Source organism: Myotis lucifugus, unplaced genomic scaffold (genome assembly GCF_000147115.1).
Source record: "Myotis lucifugus unplaced genomic scaffold, Myoluc2.0 scaffold_117, whole genome shotgun sequence".
In the NCBI taxonomy this organism is placed as follows: domain Eukaryota; kingdom Metazoa; phylum Chordata; class Mammalia; order Chiroptera; family Vespertilionidae; genus Myotis; species Myotis lucifugus.
The window spans coordinates 2,860,390-2,886,472 of NW_005871165.1; the positions used below are offsets into that span (position 1 = coordinate 2,860,390).

Sequence of the window (26,083 nt, forward strand, 5' to 3'; positions counted from 1 at the left end):
CCTCCCCTGCTCCAGGGCTGACTGGCAACCATATCTGAGTTCCCATCAACCTGGAGCACTCTGTTTGCTCCAACCTGATGATTCCCTGAGACCTCATCCCATCTAATTTGCAGCCCCACCTATGCTGTTTGCAGCAGCTTTTTCATATGAATGGCCTATCCTCATTCAGGCTTCAGACTTTGCTAAAATCTCTCAAACAGGCTGCAGCCTGTGTCAGCATGCCCCAAACCTATCAATAAGAGACCCAAGACTTGGCACCAGCACCAGCCTGCCTTGCTTCACAGCTGGGCCTAGCCTGGGCACTAGCAAATCCAATACAACTAGGAAGAATCTGCAGATCTATCTGTAGCTCCTTCCAGGTGGCCCCAGGCAGTAGCTGACTTTGCACCTCCCTGGAGACCCAAGAGCCAGAGCACCTGGTGGACAGCTTCAGACCATACCAGATTACAACTCTACACATCCACAAGAGACACACTGAAGGGGAAGACTCAGTGAGCACCAAAACCCTACTGAAGCAAGTCCTGCTCCATAGGGGTGTTTCCTGCACAGCAGCTCTCCCACTGTAGTCGCAGCTTGTCCTCACAGCCAATTGGCCTGGAGGTCAATTCCTCCCAATAACGCCAATAGCAATCAAGTCTCAACTATAAGACTGTTCATACAGCCCACCCTGGGGCGCACCTAGAGTGCCTACCTCAAGTTACTGGAGAGGCTGAGCCACTGGGCCCTAGAGGACACCTACTATACAAGGTCATTCTGCCAATTCCAGGAAACATGGCAGCTCTACCCAATACATAGAAACAAACACAGGGAAGCAGCCAAAATGTGGAGACAAAGAAACATGTCACAAATGAAAGAAATAAAAGAAAGCAAATTGCTGGATACAGAGTTCAAAACCACGGTTATAAGGTTACTCAAGGATCTTCAGGAGACCTTCAAGGATCTTAGTGAGAATGCCAAGGACATGGAAAAAGACCAGTCAGAAATTAGGCATACACTAACTTTAATAAAGAATAACTTACAGGGATTCAACAGTAGAGTAGAGGATCCCAAGAATCAAATCAATGATTTGAAATATGAGGAAGCAAAAATCACCCAATCAGAAGAGCAAAAAGAAAAAAGAATCCAAAAATATGAAGATAGTGTAAGGAGCCTCTGGGACAACTTCAAGTGCATCAACATTTGCATTATGGCAGTGCTAGAAGGAGAAGAGAGAGCGAGCAAGATATTGAGAACCTATTTGAAGAAATAATGACAGAAAACTTCTCTTCTCTGGTGAAAAAAATAGACTTACAAGTCCAGGGAGCACAGAGAGTCCCAAACAAGATAAACCCAAAGAGGACCACACCAAGACACATCATAATTAAAATGCCAAGGGCTAAAGACAAAGAGTGAATCTTAAAAGCAGTAAGAAAAAAGCAGTTAATTACCTACAAGGGAGCGCCCATACAACTGTCAGCTGATTTCTCAACAGAAACTTTGCAGTCCAGAAGGGACTGGCAAGAAATATTCAAAGTGATGAATAGTAAGGACCTACAACCAAGATTACTCTACTCAGCAAAGCTATCATTTAGAATCGAAGGGCATATAAAAAGCTTCACAGACAAGAAAAAGCTAAAGGAGTTCATCACCACTAAACCAGGATTATGTGAAATGTTGAAAGGTATTCTTTAAGAAGAGGAAGAAGAAAAAGATCAATAGTATGAACAATTAAATAGCAAAAATACATATCTATCAACAACTGAATCTAAAAATCAAAATAAATGAATAAGAAATCTAATGAGCAGAATAAACTGGTGAATAAAATAGAATCAGAGGCATGATAATGGAACAGACTGATGAATCTCAGAGGAAAAAAGGGGCTGGGAAGAGATTAACCCAAGGTCTTGTATATATATATACATGGACACAGACAATATGGTGGCAAAGGACTGGGACATGGTGAGAACTGGGTGGAGCGAGGCAAGACTGTAAGACACTCAACAATAAAGATTTTTTTAAAAAGCTGGGGTAGCAGTACTTATTATCAGATAAAATAGACTTTAAAAACAAAGGCTATAATAAGAGACAAAGAAGGACATTATATAATAATAAAGGAATCAATCCAACAAGAGGATTATAACCCTCATAAACATTTATATACCCAATATAGTAGCACCTAAATATATAAAGCAAATCTTGATGGACATAAAGGAAGAGATGGACATCAATACAGTCATAGCATGGGAATTTAACACCCCATTGACATCAATGGATAGATCTTCCAGATGGAAAATCAACAAAATACAGTGGCCTTAAATGACACACTAGATTAGATGAATTTAAAGGGTATTTTCAGAGCACTTCATCCCAAGCAGCAGAATATACATTCTTTTCAAGTGCACATGGAACATTTTCCAGGACAGACCAAATGTTAGGACACAAAACAAGTCTCAATAAATTTAAGAAGATTAAAATCATATCAAGCATCTTCTCTGAACATAATGCTATGGAACTTGAAATCAATCATAAGAAAACTGAAAAACACATGGAGGCTAAATAGTATTACTAAACAATGAATTTGTTAACAATGAAATCAAGGAAGAAATCAAAAGATACCTTGAGACAAATGAAAACAGAAACACAGCAATCCAAAATCTATGGAACAGAGCAAGAAGCAGTCCTATCAGGAAAATTGACAGCAATACAGGCCTACCTCAAGAAACATGAAAAATCTCAAATAAACATTCTAAATTTACACCTAAAGGAATTAAAAAAAGAACAACAAACAAATATTGGAGCAGAAATAAATGAAAGAGTCTAAAAAAACAATACAAAGGATCAATGAAACTAAGAGCTAGTTCTCTGAAAAGATAAACAAGATTGACAGACTTTTAAAAAAAATGTTTTTATTGATTTCAGAGAGGAAGGGGGAGAGAGAGAGAGAGAGAGAGAGAGAGAGAGAGAGAGAGAGAGAGAGAGAGAGAAACATCAATGATGAGAGAGAATTATTGGTGGGCTGCCTCCTGCACGCCCCCCACTGGGGACCAAGCCCGCAACCCGAGTATGTGCCCTTGACTGGAATCGAACCTGGGACCCTTCAGTCCCCAGGCCGACGTTCTATCCACTGAGCCAAACTAGCTAGGGCAGAGTGACAGACTTTTAACCATTAAGAAAAAAAAGAGAGAAGACCCAAATAAATAAAATCAGAAATGAAAGAGGAGAAGTAACAACTGATACCACAGAAATACAAAAGATTATAAGATGGTATTATGAACAACTAGATGGATAATCTGGGAGAAATGGATAAATTCCTAGAAACATACAATTTTCCAAAACTGAATCAAGAAGAAAGAGAAAATCTAAACAAGCCATTTAAAACCAACAAAATTAAAGCAGTAATCAAAAAGTCCCAACAAACAAAAGTCCTGGACTGGATGGCTTCACAGATGAATTTTACCAAACACTGAAAGAACTAACACCTGTCTTTCTCAAACTATTCTAAAAAATTCAAGAGGAAGGAAGACTCCCAAGCTCATTTTACAAGGCAGGCATTAACCTTATTCAGATAAAGACACTACAAAGAAAGAAAATTAGAGGCCAATACTGCTGATGAACATAGATGCAAAAATCCTCAACACAATATTAGCAAACTGAATTCAGCAATACATTACAAAGATCATACACCATGATCCAGCAGATGTATTTCTGGGATACAAGGCTGGTACTGTATCTGCAAATCAATTAACATGATATACCACATTAACAAAATGAAGAATAAAAATCATATGATCATATCAATAGATGCAGAAAAAACATCTGACAAAATCCAGTATCCATTATTATTTTTTAATATATTTCTGTTGATTTCAGAGAGGAAGGGAGAGGAAGAGAGAGAAACATCAATGAGAGAGAATCATGATTGGCTGTTTCCTGCACAGCCCCTACTGGGGATCAAGCCCGAAACCTGGGCATGTACCATGACCATGAATTAAACCATGACCCCTTGGTTCATAGGTCCATGCTCAGCCACTGAATCTCACCAGCTGGGCCAGTATCCACTTACGATAAAAACTCTCAGCAAAGTGGGAATAGAGGGAACATACACCAACACAACAAAGGCCATATATGACAAGCCCACAGCTAACATCATACTCAACCCGGAAAAACTAAAAGCGTTTCCTTGCTCTAGCATGTATGTCTCAGTGGATAGAGCGTTGGCCTGTAGACCAAAGGGTCCCAGGTTCAATCCCAGTCAAGAGCTCCTTGGGCCCTGGCCCTGGTCAGAGGCAACCAATCAATGTGTTTCTCTCACATCGATGTTTCTCTCTGTTTTTCCTTCTCTCTTCTACTCTCCCTAAAAATCAATGGAAAAATATCCTCGGGTGAGGATTAACAAAAATAAATAAAATAAAATAAAATAAAATAAAATAAAATAAATAAAAGCGTTTCCTCTAAGACAGGGATGTCTACTTTCAACACTCCTTTTCAAAAATAGTACTGGGCCCTAGCTGGTTTGGCTCAAAGGATAGAGCTCCTACCTACTGAAGTGTCCCAGGTTTGATTCCAGTCAAGGGCACATGCCTGGGTTGCAGGCTCAATCCCCAGCAGGGGACGTGAGGAAGTAGCTGATCCATGATTCTCTCTCATTATTGATGTTTCTATCTCTCTCTCCCTCTCCCTTCCTCTCTGAAATAAATAAAAATATTAAAAACAAAACAAAAACAACAACAAAATAGTACTGGAAGTCCTATCCACAACAATCACACAAAAAGAATAAAATAAAAGGCATTCACAATTGTAAAGTAAGAACTAAAACTATCATTATTTGGTGATAACATGACACTATATATATATGGACCCCTAAAGATTCCACCAAAAAACCCCCCTACTAGAACTAATACATGAATTCAGTAAAGTAGCAAGATACAAAATAAATATTCAGAAATCAGTTGCATTTTAATATATCAATAATGAATTATCCTTAAGGGAAACTAAGAAAACAATCCCATTTACAATTGCATTAAAAAAACAATCTAGGAATAAATTTAACTAAGGAAGTAAAAGACCTGTACTTGGAAAATTATAAGACACTGAAGAAGTTGAAGATACAAATAAATGGAAGCATATACCGTACTCATGGATAAGAAGAATAAACATCATTAAAATGTCCATACTACCTAAAGCAATCTATAGATTCAATGCAATTCCTATCAAGATACCAATGGCGTATTTCATAGAACTAGAAAAAATATTCCAAAAGTTTATATGGAACCACAAAAGGCCTCGAACAGACACAGCAATCTTGAGAAAGAAGAACAAAGTTGTAATTATCATGCTATACTAAAAGGCAATGGTAATAAAAAAGCATAGTAGTGGCATAATAACAGACATTTAGATCACTGGAACAGTATAGAGTACGCAGAAATAAATCCATGTCTATATGGCCAATTAATATTTGACAAAGGAGGCAAGAACACAGGAGAGAGTAAAAACAGTCTTTTCAATAAATGATGTTGGGAAAGTTGAACGATACATGGAACTAGACCACCTTCTTACACCATATTCAAGAATAAACTCAAAATGAATTAAAGACTTAAATGTAAGACTCAAAACCATAAAACTCCTAAAAGAAAACCTAGGCAGTAAATCTCTGAATATCTCTTAGCAATATTTTTCCCCCCCTGATATATCTTCTTGGAAAAGGGAAACACACACACAGACACACACACACACACACACACACACACACACACACAAACAAATGGGAGTACATCAAAATAAAAAGATTTTGCACAGTAAAGGAAACCATCAACAAAATGAAAAGACAACCCACTGAATGGGAGAATATATTCACCAATGATACATCTGATAAGGGGTTAATATCCAAATTCATAAAGAACTCATTCAACTCAACACCAAAAACAACAACAAAGAATCCAATTTAAAAATTGGCAGAGGTCCTGAACAGACACTGCTCCAAAGAGGACACACAGATAACCAACAGACATATGAAGAGATGCTCAACATCACTAATATCAGAGTGATGCAAATTAAAACCACAATGTGATATCACCTCATACCTGTCAGAATGGCTATCATCAATAAATCAATAAACAAGTGTTGGTGAGGATAGGGGAAAAGGTAACTCTAGTGCACTGTTTGTGGGACTGCAGATTGGTGCAGCCACTATGGAAAACAGTATGGAGGTTACTCAAAAAATAAAAAAATGGAATTGCCTTATGACCCAATGATTCCACTTCTGGGTATATATCCCAAGAAACCCAAAGCACTACTTCAAAAGAATATATCTACCCCTATGTTCATTGCAGTGTTATTTGCAATAGCCAAACTATGGAAGTAACATAAGTGCCCATCAATAGAGTAGATAAAAAAGTGGTGGTACATATATATATAATGGAATATTACTCGGCCACAAAAAAATCTTACCATTTGAGAAGGCATGGATGGACCTGGAGAATATTATGCTAAGTGAAATAAGTCAGTCAGTGAAAGACAATTAGCATATGATTTCACTTATATGTGGAATGTAAAGAACAAAACAAACAAAATTGAAACAGACTCATAGACAGACAACAGAAAACAGACTAATGGTTCACAGAGGGGAGAGGGATTGGATGAAAAAAGATGAAGGGATTAAAAAGTACAAATTGGTGTCCTGGCCACTATGGTTCAGTTGGTTGCGCATCCTCCTGTGCACTGAAAGATTGCTGGTTCAATTCCCATTCAGAGAACATGCCAAGGTTGTGGGCTCGATCCCCAGTAGGGGGTTTGCAGGAGGCAGCAAAATGATGTTTCACTCTCACATTGATGTTTCTCTCTCTCTCCCCCTCTCCATTCCCCTCTCTCTAAAAATCAATAAAAAAAAGTTAAATTGGTTGTTAAAATAAAATCACAGGATGTGAAGTCCAGCATAGGGAATCTAATCTAATAATAGACAAACATGGTAATTGACCATACCTCCGCTACGCTTCCCATCGGCTAATCAGCAGGATATGCAAATTAACCCAACCAAGATGGCGGCCAGCAGCCACGCAGCTGAAGCCAGCAGGAGGCTTGCTTGCTCCAGTGATGGAGGAAGCCAAGCTTCCTCCCTGCTGCAGCCGGGCTCTGAGCTCCACTCTAAGCAACAAAGTTGCAATTATAGAAGCTAAACAAACCCCAGATACCTGCTTTCAGAAGGCCGTGGCTTCGGAGCTGGAGCGGCAACAAAGTTTCAATTATAGAAGGTAAATAAATCCCAGAAGAAAAAAAGAAAAGAAAAAAAGGAGAGGCTGGGAGCTTCAGTTGCCAGCTTGGCCAGCCTGAAAACAGCCATCAGCCCCTCATCCAGACTGGCCAGGCACCCCAGTGGGGACCCCCACCCTGAAGGGGGTGCAAGCAGCCTGAAAATAGCCATCAGCCCCTCATCCAGGCTGGCCAGGCACCCCAGTGGGGACCCCCACCCTGAAGGGGGTATGACCAGCTGCAAACAGCCATCAGCCCCTCACCCAGGCTGGCCAGGCACCCAAGTGGGACCCCCACCCTGATCTGGGACACCCTTCAGGGCAAACCAGCCGGCCCCTACCCGTGCACCAGGCCTCTATCCTATATAGTAAAAGGGTAATATGCAAACTGACCCTAACAGCAGAAAGACTGGGAATGACTGGTCACTATGACACACACTGACCACCAGGGGGCAGATGTTCAATGCAGGAGCTGCCCTCTGGTGGTCAGTGAGCTCCCACATGGAGGAGCTCTGCTCAGCCACAAGCCAGGCTGATGGCTGCCAGTACAGCGGTGGTGGTGGGAGCCTCTCCTGCCTCCCTCAGCAGCGCTAAGGATGTCCGACTGCAGCTTAGGTCTGCTCCCTGCTGGCAAGTGTACATCCCCCGAGGGCTGCCGGGCTGCCAGAGGGATGTCTGATTGCCAGCTTAGGCCCAATCCCCCTGAGGAGCAGGCCTAAGCCAGCAGGTGATCATCTCCCGAGGGGCCCCAGACTGCGAGAGGGCACAGGCCGGGCTGAGGGACCCCCCCCCCCCCGCAAAGTGCACAAATTTTTGTGCACCGGGCCTCTAGTACAGTCAATAATATTGTAACAACTATGTATGGTGCCAGATGGGTACTGGAAATATTGGGAGGGGGGGAGCACTTTGTAAAGTATATGATTGTCTATCCACTATGCTGTATATCTGAAACTAATACAAAATAATATTAAATGTAAACTGCAAACAAAAGAATAAAATCTTGCCATCTACAACACCATGCATGAACCTAGAGGGTATTATGTCAGACAAAGACAAATGCCATATTATTTCACTTGTATGTTGAACCTAAAAAAACCAAAATAAACAAGCAGACTAGAAACAGACTCACAGATAGAGAACATTTGGATGGTTGCCAGATGGAAGGGGGTTGGGAGGATGGGTGAAAAAAGGTGAAGGAGTCAGAAGTACAAATTGTAGTTATATAATAGTCATAGGTATGTAAAGTACAGCATAGGGAATATAGTCAATATTATAATACCTTTTATGGTGTCAGATGGGTACTAGATTTATTAGGGTGATCATTTCCTAAATTATATAAATGCTTAATCATGGGTTTTACACCTGAAACTAATATAATATGTATGTCAACTGTAACTGAAAAAAAAAAAAAGGAAGGTGCTAAAACATTTGAGAATCTAATGAATGACAGGCAGAAACTTTACAGAAAAACAGAGCACAGAGGATGAAATCCTAACCCTTTGTAATACAAGATGAACAATGTGTCAACCATGTGAACAGGCACATGCACAGATAAGACTATTGGCTAATGGGGTGTTACCTTGGCAACTGTTTGTTCAGCAATGGTGCTGGGCCGCCGCTGGCGGGCATCGAGCCTCTGCTCCACAGGAAAACTGCTCCTATGTGATTTCAAGCGCTCCACCAACAAGTAATAAATGGCAGCGAAGTGATTGTAGCTCTTGTTCTGCAAAGACTGAAAGAGAAAACAAGTGCTGAAGGCCACGAGCCATAAAAATCAATCCAATGATCTATACCTGTCTAAAAAAAGATGGAAGAAATAATGTTTTCTTTCTTACAAACAGAGTAACAAAGTATGCCTCAAAATAAAAGCTGTTCCAGAGTTTAGAATAAAAGACAGATCGTTTCAAGTTTCTAGCTTTAATTATATACAGGGTGATACCTTTAAATGACAGGCCCTTTGATATTAACAGGATCCATTTATTTTTCTGCATTCAGAGAAAATGCCATCACTGTCTCATGCAGACATTCCCCAATGCTATCATGTGGTACCATCTCATAGCTGTAACTATGGCGTAAGGTCGGTTAGCAACCTGAGCCCAGAAGCTCTAAATCTATAGCTTCTACACAAGTACAAGCCACTGCAAACTCCGAAGTGACTGATTAAAGTCTTTGGGGAACTTTCTGGTGATTATTTTAGGCTGGAAAATGACATTTGGATGCTATATTGAGAGACTGTGTCTCCGTTCCTAGGTAATGTTTTCCTCTTGCTTTTGCAATCCAGCCCTCTTGAAACCTTGAATATAAAGTTGCTTCCCAATTTTTCACATCCCTTGTCCGCCAGATTTCCCAGGGTACTAAGGAAACAGAGAAACAACTGCTCCTTTCACTTCCAATTCCACCTGACAGTCTGCATGGGCGCTGTGCAGTACACATCAGAGGGCAGAGTACTCAGCACAAATCCCAGACCAGTGGAACTGTGCTCACAGCTGCCACTCTGTACCTACTTCATGGACAAGTACAGGAAAACATCAGAGTGCATGACAAGCAAAGCAGGAAAGCCAGTCTGGTTTCACTTATGGCTACACTGAAGGAAAAGGCAGTACAGTTCAGAGCACTTAATATTCACAAGGAAGCATTTAATATTTTTTGTTATGGTCCCTCCTTAAAAGTACTGTTTTCTGTTTGTTTGTTTTACTGTTGTGTAGGTATTAAGAATATGTATATCTTATGAACATGCTATTAAGGAAAGAAAGAAATGAAAGTGACGAGAAATTTTCTAGGTTCAAACCTTCTTGTACTTCCATATCAGGAATCTACCTGTTTTTGTCGTCTCAGTTTCTCCAGTTCACAAGCTAAATCCAGTTGGCTTTCCTAAATCTGATGCCTACCATTCTTGTTTTCTGCTCAGCCCTCAGCCTTGTTCCATAGCTGCACATTTATGTTCCATATAAACTAGTTTATTACCTATGTGAAACGTTATGGTTCATCTTAGAAGAAACTTGCTACTTTGTATTTATTAAGCTTCTGTCTTTGTCTTTTTCTCAGTCCTATATACACTGAGTGGCCAGATTATTATGACTGGCCAGATTATTATGACCACCCCATCAGTACTTCATTGGGCCACCTTTTGCCTTCAATACTGCGGCGACTCTTCTTGGCATTGACTCCATGAGATGTTGAAAGGTGATGCGAGGAATCTGATACCATGCCTGATGAATAGCACTGTCCAGTTCTGTGAGATTTGATGGTTGTGGAACCAGCTGCCTGATGGCTCTTTTAACTTCATCCCACAAATGCTCAATTGGATTCAGATCTGGTGATTGTGGGGGCCACCTAAGCAAGGTAAAGTCTCCCTCATGTTCTTGAAACCACTCCTGCACAATACGAGCACCGAGGCATGGCGCACTGTCTTGTTGGAAGAAGCTGTCTCCATTGGGATACACCATCAACATGATAGGATGAAGTTGATCAGTAACGATACTTAGGTATGTTGAGCTATTCAAACATTTATAATGATCTGGCCCTCTAGCAATTTCAGCGGGAAATTATAGCTAATTTGCCTACAAACGTCAGGTGGTCATAATAATCTGGCCACTCAGTGTATACCATTCCTCTTGAGTTTTTTGGCAGATGGGGCAAAGGTAGGAATTTATACGTTGAGTAAAAGCAAAAAAAACACACAAACGACTGATTAATCTTCAGGGAATATTGAACAGTATGTCTAGTGCTGGGGATGGCCATGCTAAATGACTAGGCTGATAGGTATGAGCATGAAATTACAAGTTACTGAGTACAACAGAATCCTAAAATTTTTTCAGTCAAATCTCTGATCACTTTACCTCAATGGTTTTCTGCTGATCTATTCCAAGGCTGTGCATCAGTCGCAGAACCTGTTCATTAAACTCCCCAATGGATGGCTCATTTTCTTGGCCTTGTGGATAGAGAACAGGTCTCTGTACAGGAACTTCTATGAGCATCCATTTATGCTCCTTGATTTGAGCTATGGTTAGCCTTTTGGACGGGTCTAGGACCAACATCCTTCGAATAAGGTGCTCACAATCTATGGAAAACACAATGGTACAAAAGTCACGTCAATCGCCTTGCACTTCAGGGTGTTTGCTTTATTCATGTGACTTTGTACAATGGCAGTAATCTTTGTGTCCTCCACAGTGCCTACTGGAAAGCAGAAGGTCAAATGAATAAATAAATACATAAAGGTTACTTATATTTGTCAAGTACTTAGGGTGAATGTTGATACACAAAATTAACCATCACTGTGAATGAATACTTAAGAAAAACAGGAGGCTGCAGGCCTATCCAATTTTGTGCTAAATGAACTGCTTTATCAACTGAAAATATCTAGACACAGACTTAGATTTCCACTAGAGGAAAAAACAAGCCTTCTTCCTAAAATAAGCAAATAATAAATGATCCTCAGTTATGTCTAAGACTCTGTGAGGCAAGAGCTAGCCTGTGGACTGTTGCTTTCTCCTCATCAGTGCAACTGAGACAAATGTATGTGAAATATTACTTACTCCTGATTACACTAAGAAAACTGTACTGCTGCAAGTCTGGGCACCAGCTTATTTCCTGAGCTGAAATCATGCTCTTTACCATCCCACATAAGCTTGGATCACTTGGTAGGTGCCAGGAATTCTGCTAAGTGCTTTATACAGATTAATTAATCCTCACAACAGCTCTCTTAGGAACTATGGTTTTTTCCATTTTATAAATTGAAGAAATGGAAGCACAGACAGGAGATATGAGTGAACTTAGGATTGAAACCAGGCAGTCTGGTGCTAAAGTCTACACTCTTAACTATTGAAGCATCATTTCTACCGTTTCTAGGAACAAAAGCATTAAGGGTGATAACTAAAAACTAATCTAAGGAGTAAACCTAACTGCTGCCTATGTGCACGAATTTCATCTACCGGGCCTCTAGTCCAATATAAAACTGGTTGGGATTACAGCATTTCATCTTAATTCAACAGTTTTGCCAGTTGGTTTTCAAATTTAATTTAAACATTTTAATTTTGCAACTTCCTGCCAAAAGATATGAGAAAATCCATTTCAAACTTAGAGTAAAATGGTTGTGAATCTGTATCTACAAAGAACTTCTCTAAGGGTAAAATAAATGCGGGACATTTATAGACGGAGAGTAAATGGGGAGACTTGTGTTTTTAATCTGGGAAACTTGTTGTTTTCAGTTAGGAAGGCTGGAACTTTCCTCACCTACACGGAGAGAGCTGCTTATTTCTATGGCTTTTAAAGTAACTCAGTCACTTCATTTAGCACCCAAACTCTCAGAAAAAGGGAGGCTTTGCCTACGCGTTTCATTAGGAGCGCAGACTCCCTAGTGCCCAATTAGTAAGATGAACAGGTTGTTACCTTCTGACATGAAATATGGAATCCGGAATCTTCCTTCCAAAACCCTTTGCCTCAAAATAGGAAGAGTGGGTCCATCAAAAGGCAGAGCTCCACAGACAAGGACATAAAGAACAACTCCCATGCTCTAGGGGAAGAAAACAATGGGGTCATTTTCATACTGAGAACTTCAAACACTCTTTGTTTCCCAAAATATCCCTTAATATGCTATGGACTAAAAAAATTTCTGTTTGAATGTACTATTTTCTTGAATTTGAAAAAAAATCTGAAATGCTAATTATTACAATAAAGTATCCTATAATACATATCAAAATATGTTAATCACTTGATTTCTACTTAACTTTAAATTACTGCTGATGTTAGGATGAGAACATCTGTCCTTAGAAATTCTTTCCTAGAATCCAGTTCAAGATGCTCAACTAATTATAGTCCAATGGGTAAGGAAAATATGAACTACTGCCGATGTGTCAGATACAAAAGCTTTAAAGATGAGCCAAAGTACCAAGTATTATCCTTATAGATGCATTTAACACAACACAGCACAGCAAAGAAATACCCAAATATCCAGCTGTGGTCCTTCATACTGCTGCCCTTCAAAGACTTCTGGGGCTGCATAAGGGGGGCTGCCACACCAAGTTGCCAGCAGTTCACCACTTTTAAAGAAATTTCCAAAACCGAAATCTGTTGGAATGGAAATAAATGTTACTTTCATCTATGGTCTCAAACTATACTGAATTTCTCTGTAATAAATTTTATATGCTATATTAATGTTATCACTGCTATTTACTTTGTGAGGAATGGGATGACATCTATCCCATTTTCCTAGCACTCAGCATATATTCAGCATTCAAAAAATATTTCTTGAATGAATGTATAAATGAATCAAGTTTTCTTCTCAAAGATAATAAGAGATTAGAAAAAATACTTTAATACTGTATTTTTAAGGCTCAAAGAAAATCCATTGGTGTGGACAACCAAATTGAATTTGATAATCTCAGAATTTTAATTACTCCATGATTTAAGAGTTAGCTGTCTTATATGGTCTACAAGAAAGGAACTAAATGAGTAAAACTCTAAGAGATTTACCTAAACACAACCAAGTGAATGGCTGTTCCTACAGTCATTATCCCAGGGCAGCAAAATGTATAACCTTTTAAGGCAACTGAGTACAGTGTTTCCTAAGTAACAACTCTCTAAGTGCTGGCCCATGCATCTTGATATAGGCAGATACCTACCTGAAGAGCTAATTAACATGTGATGGCTACATGGCCCAGTCACAGGCCACCTATCACCAGTACTTACTCATTTGTGGAATGCAGTGGCATTATACTTTGAAACAGTTTATGGCCTTCCCCAATTACTCATACTGAATCGACATCTTCGATATATAGCATGCACTCTGGAAATACTATACTCACATGCCTTCAATATGCATGAAAATTACAGCAGAATTCAGTGAGCTCTGGTATAAACACAAGCTTGTGCCCTTCTGCTCAGCCTTCACATAGTCTCATGTTTTTACTGAGGAAACAAGTTCCTATTATTTTGTCAGGTATAGCCCCACTGTTCGGTTACAGCCTGACTGAAGAACACTGCCCTAGTGACAGGTACTGGCTCTGCACAGCACTGATGGACAGTGAGCGGCCCCAGGGGACTGGATCAAGTCTCTAGTGCCAGACTGACTCGCTGTGTGACTTTGGATCAGTCTTTGTGAGCCTTAGTTTCCCCATCTGTAAAGCTGAAATAATAAATATACATAGTCAGCAGGTTGTTGTGGGAATCCAATGATAATATAAACTCACAATCTTTACACCTTGAGTTTGTACATTACGTGGAAGCATTCTCTCAGCTAGTTGATGTAAAGCTGGTGGCAAGCAGCAGTGACAGTAACAACAGTCACAATCTCCAACATTACAGCTTCAGGGCAGAGTACAAACTAGGAAGTTAGGGAGAACTAGAGCTGGCCTCCCATTTTGCCACTTTCTAGCTTCAAGTCCTCTAGGAAAGTAATTTAACTTCCCTGAACCATAGTTTCTGTATCTATAAATGTGGGGATACCCACCTGCCAAGATAGGATGCTGCGAGGATTAAGCCAGATTAAGAGTATAAAATGCCTGGAGCCTATGTGAAACGAGCTCCCTTCTCCTTGTGTGGAGCATCATTATCAACTATCGCCTTTCAGAGAAAAAGGTCCTGAGAAAACACACAAGAAAGGTAGGAAAAGTATCGTGGAGCTCAAGGGTTCAGAAGAGAAAAGGGTGCACGGGGGAGAGCCTCAGGCGCAGTCTGCACCTGGGGGAGCAACACTGTGGTCTGTCCTTGGCACCCAGGAGTACGAGACAATGAGAACTTCTTCCTTCTCAGGTTCAGTCCTATACTCTGTTTTCCAAAAAGACTGTGAGAAAGGTCTTATTTTCTCAATTCCACCTCTAAGACTAACGACTCACCACACAACATATGTCCACATTGATACACTTCTAATTCTCTAGAAAACCTATATTCTTAAATGAGTCAAGAACTACATGTTCAAATAACATTTAAAGAGGAAAATGTTAATTTCACGCACACAGAAGAGCACACGGAGCTCTGCATGAGTGTTTGGAGATCCTGAAATAGGTCCGATAATTGCTGTGCTTCAAACCATAATCACAGGATGAGTTTTAGCACACGTAGTTGAGGATACACTCCAAGCAGCATTGTAAAGTTTTAACGTCTCAAAAAGCCATTCCAGAACTCCTTCATTCTGAACTTCCCTGGACTCTGGTGGAATGAACTCAGGGGTGACTGGGCAGGGGCTGGGCAGGAAGCAGCCTGCCCTTTTTATTGCCTGAGCTTGCTCACTGTACATTTCCTAGGCATGAAGAGGCGAGGGCAAGGAAAGCGTCACGTGCTTGTGGCATTCCAGGCTCAACCTTGGCTTTACATGTCTAGGACACAGAAGTGTCTTGTTAACTTGTGAGGAGTGGTACCAAGCAGATGTGTACTTCTATCTCCTGTAAGTAACTAAAGAAAATTGGAACTTGAGCCTGTAGAAACAATAAAACACCAAAAGACAATGAGGTTTATGAAGGCTATTATTAATGGCATATATGCAGATGTTTTCTATAAGCTTGTCAAAGTGCTTATACACATTGTATTTGTAATCAATCATCTAATACACCAGTGAAGGAAAACTGTAGAGTCAGGCAGATTTGGAATCAAATCCTGGGTTTTCACTTAGCTGTGTGATCTTGGATAAATTACTTAACTTCTCGAACAGAGCCTTGGTTCATCATTTGCAAAATGGGGATAATACCTACACTTCATAAAGTCTCTGTGAGCAACTTATTGTATATTATGTCACTACTTATAAATAGATAATATATAATGCATGAGTTACTCAAAAGAATAGAAGAATAGTAATTCTTCCTCTTCTTGCTTTACTTATCTGCCTTCTCCATCAGACTAAACTCCTTGAGAGTAGAGAGGGGAATGATATATGTCTGAACTCCCAGCACTTAGCACATGCTCTCTGTAGAGAGCAGCCGTTCATGAGGGTTTGCTGATGAATATACTGTCATCTCTCTTGGAAGTATTTACTATGTGTCAGAAACTTCTCTAGGCCCTCTGAAGATGATTTCTTCTTAATAACCCTCTTTGGTATCCTTATAGGATTATTAAGAGAAAGTGAGGGTAGAAAGTTAAGGACCTTGCTAGAGTTTATACTAAGTTGTAGAACTGGAATGGAAACAAAGCCCTCACTGTTAACTGCCACCTTTCTGTCCTTCCTGGCACAGTGATTTGTAACTATTTTTGAGCAAATTAATAATGGTCAGGTTTAAGAAGTGGCAATGGAAAGGCATTTAAAAAGAAAAGCTTTTTTTATTTCTTCACAGGAATCTGGATGACTTGCTTCACTCAGTCTGCAGCTTTCTGCCTTGAAGCACACAGTAAAATGAAGGATGAGCAAGAGGGATGAGACACGGAAATGGCCCAGCTATGCAGGATTTGTTTCTTATCGCCATTTATTCAAATGCAATGCATTAATGTGTCATCCTACCAACCAAATTCACTGCATTCTTTCATTAAACATTTGAGTGCATACATGGATCAACCACTGTGAAAACACAGAAGAGATTCTAACTACAACAGAGGATAATAAAAGACAGTACATTTTCATATGAATTTTGGAAAGCATTAAGAAAACAATCACTTGAGCATTATTCCTCTTTATGCTAGACCTAGATCCAGCCTGGCCTGCTGGAAAGGAAACATTCTTCTAGTTTAATTTCTTCTGCAGTGCTCTGATCTGTAAGTTAATTCCTAACACGATGGCCGCTATGTCCCTCAGGCGTTATTTCCTGTTTCTCTGTCATAAATTGTATGCCATATAATGTTGAATTCGCTTTGTCATGAATATTTATTTTATTGTTTGGGTTGCAATTCAATACTATTGTTATACTGTTATTTATTTTGATGCTTTGGCTATTAGGAGCTAACTCAGGTTGGCTCCTTTCAACATGTCATGTCTTTTAAAAATTTCATTTTAGCCCTGACCAGTTTGGCTCAGTGGATAGAGCATCGGCTTGCGGACTGAAGGGTCCCAGGTTCGATTCTGGTCAAGAGCATGTACCTTGGTTGTGGACACATCCCCAGTAAGGGGTGTGCAGGAGGCAGCTGATGGATGTTTCTCTCTCATCAATGTTTCTAACTCTCTATCCCTCTCCCTTCCTCTTTGTAAAAAATCAATAAAATATATTAAAAAAAATAAAAATTTCATTTTAAGTATTTCCTTCTTTTTTGGCAACAGAAGATGTTCCAGGCTCATCTTATATTTTCCCTACCCCAGCCTTGAAATCAACCACTTTTCCAGAGGGGACCTGGTTCCCTTTACAGAGGAATTACATTTAGAAACCAAGACTAGGACCTAGAGGAGCTCATTACAACTGGGATGTCACTGCTTCTAAGCCCTGTCAGCAGACAGTTAGGAAGTATATGTATGAGTGCTAATTCATAATAAATACTTGTATTTATTTTTGTACCTATCTATATGTATATACGTTTTCTTAAAACCCTTCATTTCATACTGATACTTCTCACACTGATCCAGGGTTCAGCCTAGAATTATTTTGATACTATTTTTATTCATACATAATTGAGCAACTCTGAAAAAATTTTGAAGGTATAAGTGAGGCAGGATAGAAAGAGGTTAGGGGAAGCTCCCAACAAGTGGAATGAGGAAGTAGGAACAGACACTGCAAGCCTGATAAACTGCTAGGGCCTCTCACCAGAGCCCCCACTTCCATGCATGATCAAAGTGAGACAGTTTATGGCAGGAAATCACTGAGGTGGTGACAGAAGTCAACAAGAACTGGCTAACACCAGATCAATCCAAGATGGAGGAAAAATTCACTGGAAACTGACCCCTAAGCTCGATATACCATCATTATAATGAAAATTGACACCACAAGTAGGAGGGGGCACCAAGGGTGAAAAATGCCAGGGCATTTCAAGAACGGAAGGACTTGTATGCATGCATATAAGCATAACCAATGGATACAAGACACTGGGGGGTGGGGTGAGGGCATGTGCAGGGGGCGGCGGGGGGGGGCGTTGGGGAGGCCGGGGGAAGGTCAATGCCCAGGGGAAAAAAAGGAGACATATGTACTACTATCTGTAACACTTTAAACAATAATAATAAAAAAAAAAGAACGACCATTTTAGGAACAAGACCCCCCTCCCAACCAGAAGGCAGGCACAGAATTTGACTCCACAAAGTTCAGGAACAGCCCATGCTTATAAACACACAAAATCCCAAGAACTGACTGATCACGCTTGCCCTTCACTGGCGAGTTTGCTCACCTCCCTGTGTATTTGGCTTCTTTCAGAGCAGCGCCTGGGAGACTTACAGGCAGTGGCAGCTCCTTTTGGGCTTACCCTCTGACCCTGACTCCAGGAACCCACATCCTGGCCTCTTTCCCTTAACCTACATAAAACTTGCTTTCCCTTTCACTCCAACTATGATCTTGACTTCTTTCTTGCACAAAGTCAAGAACCTGCAGGTCATGGAATGCTTAGGGGTCCCATGTCGGGTTGGCTTTGGTGACATAAAGAAGTTTCTTTCCTCTGCAGAAATTTGTCATTTGGGTAAGAGTAATTGTACTCTCCCTCATAACATACCTTGAATTTGTCAGATGAACCATGATTTTCAACATTTGAAACATAGCAGGAAAAAGACAAATCTTTCTAAAAAAATCTTAGCTTCTCAATTTTAAGAAAGTTAAATATAAGATCATAATAAGTTTTAAAAACAAAATGACAACTAGTCCTTCAACACTGACTAATAAAATCCAAAAACTTTATGTCATGCATACTTTGGGTTAAGCATTACACACTTGATATTTCTGCATTTGTTCTCTCACCTAATCATGATGACGGCCCTGTGAAGTGCTGGTAAGTATCATCACTCTTACGTTACAAAGGAGGGAACTGAAGCTCAAAGTGGTTAGTTGACTTGCCCAAGTATCTACAGGTCCTTTGAATTCCAAGCCAGGGGTCCTTTTTCACTATATCACAGATGTTCCAAGAATACCATGAGTCAGAGAAGTTTAATCCAATTTCACATCAGACAGAGAGATTTCCTAATTTATCCCTCTGCCAGCAGACCTTGACAAGTGAATGCTATGTTAATAGCATCCTAATAAGTGAATGGGAATAATTAAGATGTACACAAAGTAAATGTTAGAAATCTATACCAACATTCGTTTTAGGACTCTATCTTCATTTTAAGACTGCATGAGGTGTTAACATACCTATCTTGTCCTTTTCAAGTGAAGATGATCCATGCTCCTGTCCCTATGACCCTAACGCATGTACTCCAAGGTTTTACTCTAACGATAATTTTGAGATTTCCTTATATTAGCATATTCTCTTACCTGTGTGATCTAAAATGTTTATAAAAGAGAGAGTTTGGGGTAGAGTATTTAACCACAGAAAAGATAAATTACTGTTGACTGGCTCTCATGGAAATTTATTTGGCCTCAAAAGCTGAATCCTCTAGGTATCTCTTATCTAACTAACCAGTAACAGAACATGAATATACTTGAAAACAGTACTAGAACTGCTATTATTGTTTTCTGTTCCTGATGCTTACTGTCTGATGAGGACCAAGCACATTAGAGAATTCTGTGGTGTCTGTTGGAGTGAAGTAAATCAAACATTAGCATGCATACAAACCATCTGGGGAACCTGCTAAAATGCAGATTCTAATTCAGTAGGTCTAGGTTTGGGCTTGAAATTCTGCCTTTCTAACAAGCTCCAAAGTGATGCTCATGCGCTGGCCCCTAGACCACTCTTTGAGTAGCCAGGAAATAGAGATAAAACAGAAGCTGTGGAAAAATATGGACGATGCTAAACAGCGGACTGTTTATTGTTGCAAAATGATTATAATTACTAAATACTTCAGGATTTTTACTTAAATGACAGAAAGACCAAGTAGAAGATGTCATTAGGTAAACTATTTAAGTCATTTTTTACAAAAAGAAAAAAGCAAACAAAATATTGAACATCAGTCTTTAAAGCTAAGAAAAGGTAAACAATTTCTAGGAATGAACACAACCAAGGCAAAACTCCAGCAGGGTGTTAAAATGTCTAATTTAGAATTAAAAAAACCCTCCTCCAGAGCAGCACATGGCTTTAGGGTTAAGTTTATCCTGGCTTCTAAAATTATCAGTAGAATTCAGATATGTAGACTCACTGAAGAGTTACACCTCTTTTGTAACTATTATAATAGGAGCGAAGAAGACAATTATGAGGAAAAGAAAGCTGACAGATGAAAGGTAGGTGCGTGGTAGAGATGAAGCTGACCCATTGCACAAACTGAATAGCCATCAGCCAACACTGACGTCAACGCACACTTTATTGCCCACCAGCAAGAAAAGGCCAGCTGCATAGTTGACTTCCAAACATCAGTCACTCCCTCCCTGCCTGACCGAAGGGCACAAATACAATCAGCACAGCTGAGATGGAATGCCATCTTGCTGACCAGAGCAAGACAGCTATTTGTCCAATGAGAGAGTTCAGTGAAATAAGAAGCAAATCAATTCCTTAGTCCAAAATGGAGTGGGGAGGTGGAGGTGGGAAAACAAAGCAATATGAAACAAACCCTGCGAGCTCTCTTCCATATTCCAGGCTTAATGTGCTGCTAGGGCTAAGTAGGCTTGAAGGATAAAGATAAGGTCTCATTGGGCTTGCTGAGGCAAAGCTGTTTTACATTTGACCTAATGCTAGTGGCAGGAGAATAATAAATGAAGACTTCTAATAAATATTTTACCAATGAAATATGCCTCAGGCTCCCCCACTCTTTTTTGGTTCCAGGGCACAAAACTGGAATTTTATATACAAAAACCTTGTCTCAAGGTCTTCTAGCAAGCAGGAAGATTGTTAGAAGCAATAATGGGAGATAGCGGCCACTCAGAAACCCTGGGTCAACTCCTAAAGGAAGCACTGGCCTTCGGCTAAAGACAAGGGACTTGTGATGCACAGGTCAGATTAATGAGTCTCATTACACATTACTAATTATACTGAAGGTCCCTCAGGAAAAAAAATTAATTTGCATCAAGCAGAGATAATTTAGAATATAAATGGTAAACTTTCTTTATTCCTCTGAGGATTTGTATTTAATAAGGCTTTAAGGACTTGGTAATTAAAAAAACCCCACATATAGTGTGGAGGTTTATATAGCTATAAAAAATTTCAGGATTTGTTTTCATATGGAATCAATTACACATTAAATACAAATACCAGCTTCCTTTAATTGAGTGTTACATGGTGTCAGCAACAATTTATTTAACGAACACTAAAATAGTACTATGTACCAGGTACTGTTCTAAGCATTTTACAAATATTAACCAGTAACCACTAGGAGATACAAACTTCTATCATTCCCTCTTTACAGTTAAGAAAACTGAGGACAGAGAAGTTAGGTAATGTGTTCAAGGTCATGCAGCTGGTAAGTGGCAGAGCCAGGATTCAAACCCAGGCAGCCTGGCTCTGGCACCCATATTATTATCTACTACCCTCACTGTCTCTAACGTTATCCCTAATCCCTACAATGTTCCCAAGGAACAGAGTAATCTCTGCCTAACAGATATGGAAACCTAGACTCCAAGAGGTTAAATAATCAGCCCAAGGTCACAAAGCCAGAATTTGCACCTGAACTGCCTGATACCAACTCCACATTCTTTATGTGAAGCCTTGTTTGAACTGTGATATTTGTGAAAACTTCCTTTAGGTAATTCATACATTTTTATCTTTATCTAACTATTTATTGCTAACATTTCAGATTAGGAAAGTTAAATAATAAAACTAAATATCCTTCGTCTATTTATTTTCAACTTTAGCTAGGAGAAAAGAGTACTCCAATTATTAATACTAATGAAAGCCAATATTTCTTCGCATTTTGCCTCTTACTCTGAATGTCCTAACGCTCATATTTTGTGAAGGCTGGAGGTCTCATAATTGAGGCACCGAGCATACACAGCTGTGGATGAACCCATGGCTCATCAGTGTCTGGTGTCTTTGCCCACTGGAGCATAAAGTAGATGCTGATTTCAAAACCATGTTTCTGTATTTATTGAAATGAACTGTCGGTTTCTGTTTTATAAACAGAGACAAATACAGGATAGTTTAATCTAGTTTTGGTTTGCAATTCTCTTCAATTTCAACATATAAGATGGCTAAAACAGTTCATTTATCCAACCCATTTAGCAATTAAAGAGATCTTCATAAGTAGAATAAACAGAGACTGAGAGAATAATTTTATATTTTATTCTGGGTTCTTGCAATTTTTCCATGGAGCCCCATCTTTCCTACTTGTGTTAGATTTGTTTAAAATTTAAGAAGAATCTTCTGAAATCGGAAGATATATATATTTTTTTAAATATATTTTATTGATTTTTTACAGAGAGGAAGAGAGAGGGACAGAGAGCCAGAAACATCGATGAGAGAGAAACATCGACCAGCTGCCCCCTGCACATCTCCCACCGGGGGTGTGCCCGCAACCAACATACATGCCCTCGACCGGAACCGAACCCGGGACCCTCCAGTCCGCAGGCCGACGCTCTATCCACTGAGCCAAACCGGTTTCGGCAGGAAGATATTTTTAAAGAGAGCAGAGCCCTTTATAAAATCTATGGATAAACATAAATATCCTGGAGAAGTCCTTTCACAGCACTGGAGCACATCTAAGCTTTGATGGCATGTGGAATCCCTCATGATCTGGCTCTGCTTACTTGTCCAGGCTCCTTACCTATCATTCCTCATGGGCACCTATGTCCCACTAGATCTGCTCTATAGTTTCCCTACAAACTTTGAGTTTTCTGGCCTGCCTGCCTTTGCACGTGCTAATCCATCTGCTTGGAGCTGCATCCGTACCTCACCCCTTCAACACACTCTCGCTGTCCCACCACAGATGTCTTCTTCTTAAGCAAGTCTTAGCTAATACTCTCTTCAAGGCAGAGTCAGTCTTTCTCCTAGCCTTTACAACAATTTTCTCTCTGTGTTATATTGACTTAAAGGTCTAGTTCTGGATTAACTCCTTAAAGTAAGAGCAGAGTTGAGTTTTATTGCATTGCTGCCGTTTTGTCTTGAAATATTTGCATCTATAGGACTTAGCTCAGGAGCACAGTAGATGCTTAATAAACATTTACTAAAATTTGTGGTAAGTGGTAGTGAAGATGACAAAGAAAATGTGAGCAAGAAGATATTTGAGTGCTTAGATACAGTGTGTGTGTATACTTATGAGACATGGAATCAAGGACACCAAATGTATAAATACAGAGTGATGGAACTCAAAATTCAGTTAGCGAGTACCCCTTGAGGGATAACTGGCAACGCTTGGAAACAACAACATGGTGCAGTGGAAGAAATACACACTGTGGTCAGAGAGACCTAGGTTTGAATACCAGGTGTGCTACTTATTATCTGAGTCACCTTGACAAGTTATTTAATCTTTTTGTATTTCATCTTTCTCACCTAAAAACTTGCAAGAGCTATGCAGCTTCTAGGGTTGCTGTGAAGATTAAATGATAAAGTACCTAGCATAATACCTGAAAATAGTGAAGGTTCAATAGGTTAGCCATTTTACTAGTTTAACCAGAGAGAACACTTTAAGTCTTCGACATTTTACTGATCTTCTAGATAAAAATTAGAAGACCTTGAAGTTTAGATATTAAAAAAAAATAAAGCAACAAAAACAAACAAAAAACTAGATACCTCATAATGACGTTAGAAATACTGAGTTTACCTACCAATATTCCTAGATCATATAGATAGATGATAGCCAGGTAGAGGTGAGTATGTTTGTTTCCAAGTTTCTTTGGTTCTACTTGAACATTTTCTTTTGAGAAGTTCTCTATAGAGCACTTTGTAATTCCTAGAGCATATGACTCACACCGCTAACCTTTCTCTGCTTGAAAACACTCCCAAGGCTCCTCTGAGGTATTGTCTTGTGATTTTTTGTTGTTTTGGTGATACATGAATGCAAAGGTGAAGCAGGGGTTTCCCCCTCCTTTCTACAGAGGTAAGGACTTCGAAAAATAAGAGCCAACTCTGAAGAGGGCAATTTGAGGGCAGCAGATGTTTTCAAAGAGAAGTAAACAAAAATTCCAGGGACGTGTATTACAGCAAAAAGGAGTGAAATGAAAGAGAGCAAATGGAAGGGCCAGAAGACAGGAAAAACACAAATGGGAGAAGTGAACACACATAAGAAACTATGGAGACACTAATATAGTGGATTGCATTTTCAAAACAAAAATGACAAATCTCATAATTCTTTATATATATAAAGTGGGACTATAGCAAATTAACTTTAGCTTATCAAACACTTTGTCTTATTCAAGTATTCCCATTATTTAAAAAAAAATCACAGACTACAGAATGGAAAATCCATTCATTACCTCCTTGTAACATATGTAACACTGGCATTTAAAATTAATTATTAAAATTAAAGTAACAATAAATAAAGTTAAAGTAAATAAAAATTATGTACCTTCCTCAAAATGCTCAGGACAAAAACTAATGGGACCGGGCATAAACATAAACCAGTTAAATGAATAAATCAGAGGTTTTTAACTTCTATTTTATACCTCAAGGAGCTGTTTTCTCCCTAAACTTGCTCCAGTGAATATCTAACCTCGCTGGTCAACCAAGAATTTCTTGGTCAGCGCCTCTCATCTGCCTCTTTGTTCCTCTTTCATAATCCTAGAACAAAACACTAGCATTTGCAATGTTGTTAAGCTTTTGCTTCACGCCCCTAACTTCTTCAAAACCCTATCCAAAATAAATCTCCCTCCCTCCATCTCATCCTACAATCTAGTTCAGACCCACATTTTCATTCATTCTTTTTTTTTAAAATTTATCTTTATTGTTGAAAGTATTACAGATACCCCCGCCTCCCCCCCACTCCATTTGATCCCCTTCACCACATTATTGTCAGACCCACATTTTCATTCATTCTTTTTTTTTTAAATTTATCTTTATTGTTGAAAGTATTACAGATACCCCCGCCTCCCCCCCACCCCATTTGATCCCCTTCACCACATTATTGTCAGACCCACATTTTCTTGATTGGACTACTGCATTAGAGTCCTTATTATCTTCCTGTCTTCAGTCTTATTCACATGTCCCACCTGTCTTTACTCTGGTGCCAGAGAGAGACATCATTCTAACATGCAAATCTGTCATCCCAATCCCACTTCACCCCTATCCCCACCCTAAAATGTTCAATAGGTTAGACCCCCTATGACCTACAGAATAAACTCTAAAATCTTTTTCATGGCACTCAAGACCCTTCACATTCTGGTCTTGGCCTACCTGCTCCTCCTGTATCAACCTACATCCCTCCCTTTTCATTTTCCCCATCTGTAACCTCACTGTAGCCATCCGCCCCAGCAACCTGCACTGCTGCTGCAGACCTAAGCATCTCTCTCCTCTGCAGGGCCCCACAAACAGACCTGGACACAAATCAGATCGAAGATACAAATGAGACACCAGCTATAGCCCTGCCACTGTGCACATTCATAACAAACCGATTTCCCTTTCTTTTCATTGCATATATTTCTAAGGAAATGAATAGAATACACTTGTTTCTTGAGAAAGCTTGATGTCATCAGTAGAAATGCTCCAAATCGCTGCCTGCAGTTCTCTTTCTGCAAACACCCAGCACAAGGACTCACAGTTGATCACATTAGAGCCAGCTGTGTCCCAGTTACCTGCTATTTTGATATTCATGTTGTTATCCAGCAGGAGATTTTCAGCCTTGAGGTCACGGTGCACAATCTTCCGACCGTGACAATAATCAACAGCAGACAGGATTTGCCAGAATTTGCGCCTGGCCTCAGACTCATTTAACCGGCCGTGATTAGCAAGATAGTCTGTAAAAGAAGAGAGAATTTAAAATAATCACCAAAATAAAATGACCCAAACATTCAGATTTG

The 26,083-nt window shown here is 39.7% G+C and overlaps 1 protein-coding gene across 2 annotated transcripts in view; it reads right to left on the bottom strand.

The window, feature by feature from the left end:
* The window catches only part of SIK2 (salt inducible kinase 2), a 123,482-nt gene that overhangs the window by 21,110 nt on the left and 76,289 nt on the right, over window positions 1-26,083 (bottom strand). For both annotated transcript variants that reach the window (XM_023757893.1, XM_006093505.3), the window contains 5 exons: window positions 25,859-26,020; window positions 13,165-13,289; window positions 12,612-12,735; window positions 11,063-11,283; window positions 8,803-8,955 (listed from right to left, as the gene is read on the bottom strand). In XM_023757893.1, the coding sequence (XP_023613661.1) occupies window positions 8,803-8,955; window positions 11,063-11,283; window positions 12,612-12,735; window positions 13,165-13,289; window positions 25,859-26,020 (785 nt within the window). The remainder of the gene's footprint in view (window positions 1-8,802; window positions 8,956-11,062; window positions 11,284-12,611; window positions 12,736-13,164; window positions 13,290-25,858; window positions 26,021-26,083) is intronic.